This window comes from Aphanomyces invadans (assembly GCF_000520115.1).
Source record: "Aphanomyces invadans strain NJM9701 unplaced genomic scaffold supercont1.3, whole genome shotgun sequence".
Taxonomy (NCBI): Eukaryota; Oomycota; class Saprolegniomycetes; order Saprolegniales; family Verrucalvaceae; genus Aphanomyces; species Aphanomyces invadans.
The window spans coordinates 386,957-388,589 of NW_008580148.1; the positions used below are offsets into that span (position 1 = coordinate 386,957).

At 41.1% G+C, this 1,633-nt stretch overlaps 1 protein-coding gene across 1 annotated transcript; it reads left to right on the forward strand.

Annotated features, from left to right (window-relative positions):
• Positions 1–1,202: 1,202 nt before the first annotated feature.
• On the forward strand, positions 1,203–1,375 carry H310_01844 (hypothetical protein; the record flags this gene model as incomplete). The annotated part of the gene is made up of 2 exons (XM_008865159.1): positions 1,203–1,296; positions 1,362–1,375. 2 exons carry the CDS (start codon positions 1,203–1,205, stop codon positions 1,373–1,375), a joined length of 108 nt encoding a protein of 35 aa, XP_008863381.1.
• Between the last annotated feature and the right edge of the window lie 258 nt (positions 1,376–1,633).

Below are 1,633 nucleotides of genomic sequence, written 5' to 3' on the forward strand. Positions count from 1 at the left end.
CTTAAGTTGGTTTATGTTCTTCAATTTATTTATCCACAATTGCTCATAGGTGAATACATGGTTTTGATCACATACTTAATACTGTTTGATCAACATCAACTTGAAATTTTCAGTCCCGTCTTTTCAAAATATGGATAGATTGATTGATAAATATTTTCTTTTATCACTTTTTTCAACCAATTTTTAAATGCCATTATATGGTACTTAAATCTATCTCTAATTGTAGTAAACGTAGCTCCAATATAGTTGATGGTGACGTTTTCATTACCTATGTATACAATTGTATAAACATTTCCTAACCTAATGCTCATCATTTTGTAGTTATGTATGTATATACGTTTTCTTACCTAAAGTTAACTGTCAACATCGTTTCGTCCGCAGGTCGAACTACAGTTTCCTTACACGCGTTGCTTGTACTAGGATCTTCGAACCTAATTGTGTATCTAATTAATTAGGAAGGATCTCCAGATGGCATAAAACTAATTCTAGTGATCTTTTTGGATTTACTAGTTTTAAGACGCATGAGCTCAACTCCTGTTGTCGATTTTAACAATTGACGTCCAGCACTTGTAACATCAGGACCTACATATGGAGTAGCGACTGTTTGTGCAAGTACGCTACCAACACCACTGTCTTTCAACCAAGAGCCCACTGATTGATACCAGACCAGATATCATCGAAAAAGCCATAGGCGAGCATTGGATTATGATGTCGACTAGTATAAATAATTTCCCCTTTACTCATCTGGAGATTGCAACCTTGTTTACAACTACATGTTTTCTTGGCATTTGAAGGATATAGATAGGCTAAATTGTCCTTAACAATGTCATATTCTAATACTCTTTCAGATTTGTTAGATTAGCTTCATCTGTTGAGCTGCGAAAAAGTTTGATTCTACTTGAACGTACTACCTCTGTCCGGAATCGGAAATACTTGCCCCAAACAGTATATTTGGGAAATGACGGTGAAGATGGTCGAATTATTCCATTCTGAAAACATGAGCGTGATTAGTAGACTCTACAGTTCACCAATGGCATTGCTTCGTACCAAACTGAACCCAATCACAAAAGATACAGCAAGTGAAAGCCTCAATACTTAAACCCATACAACTTGGACAATTTAAACAAACAAGGCGTTATCCGGATATCCGGATAACGCTGTCTTTATCCGTAAAACTCAGCGGGACAAAATCGACAAACGAAATGCGCGCCAAGAAGAAGTTGACGGACAACGACCGGAATGCCATCCTCCAGCAACTACTCGCGCGAATGATTGACGACAAGGCACTGCCTAGAGGTGCCTTCGTTGAAGTAGCTGCATCCTTTGGAGTTGATAGAAGCACGGTTCGTCGCATCTGGCAGCGAGCAGCTGTTGACCTGTCTGACAAGATACGGCCTTGTCGTTCTGTGTGCTCGAAACGGAAGGGTCGTTGTGGCCGCAACATCAAGCACGATATGGTGGCTGCACGTCTGAAGCTCGTCCCAAAGGCTCGCCGTACGACATTTCGGTCAATCGCTGCCGCAATGGGCATTCCAAGGTCGACGTTGCACGACTACTATCGCCGCGGGATCTTCGTCAAGTACTCTAGTACAGTCAAACCCGCACTCACCGATGCAAACAAGGCCGTCCGATT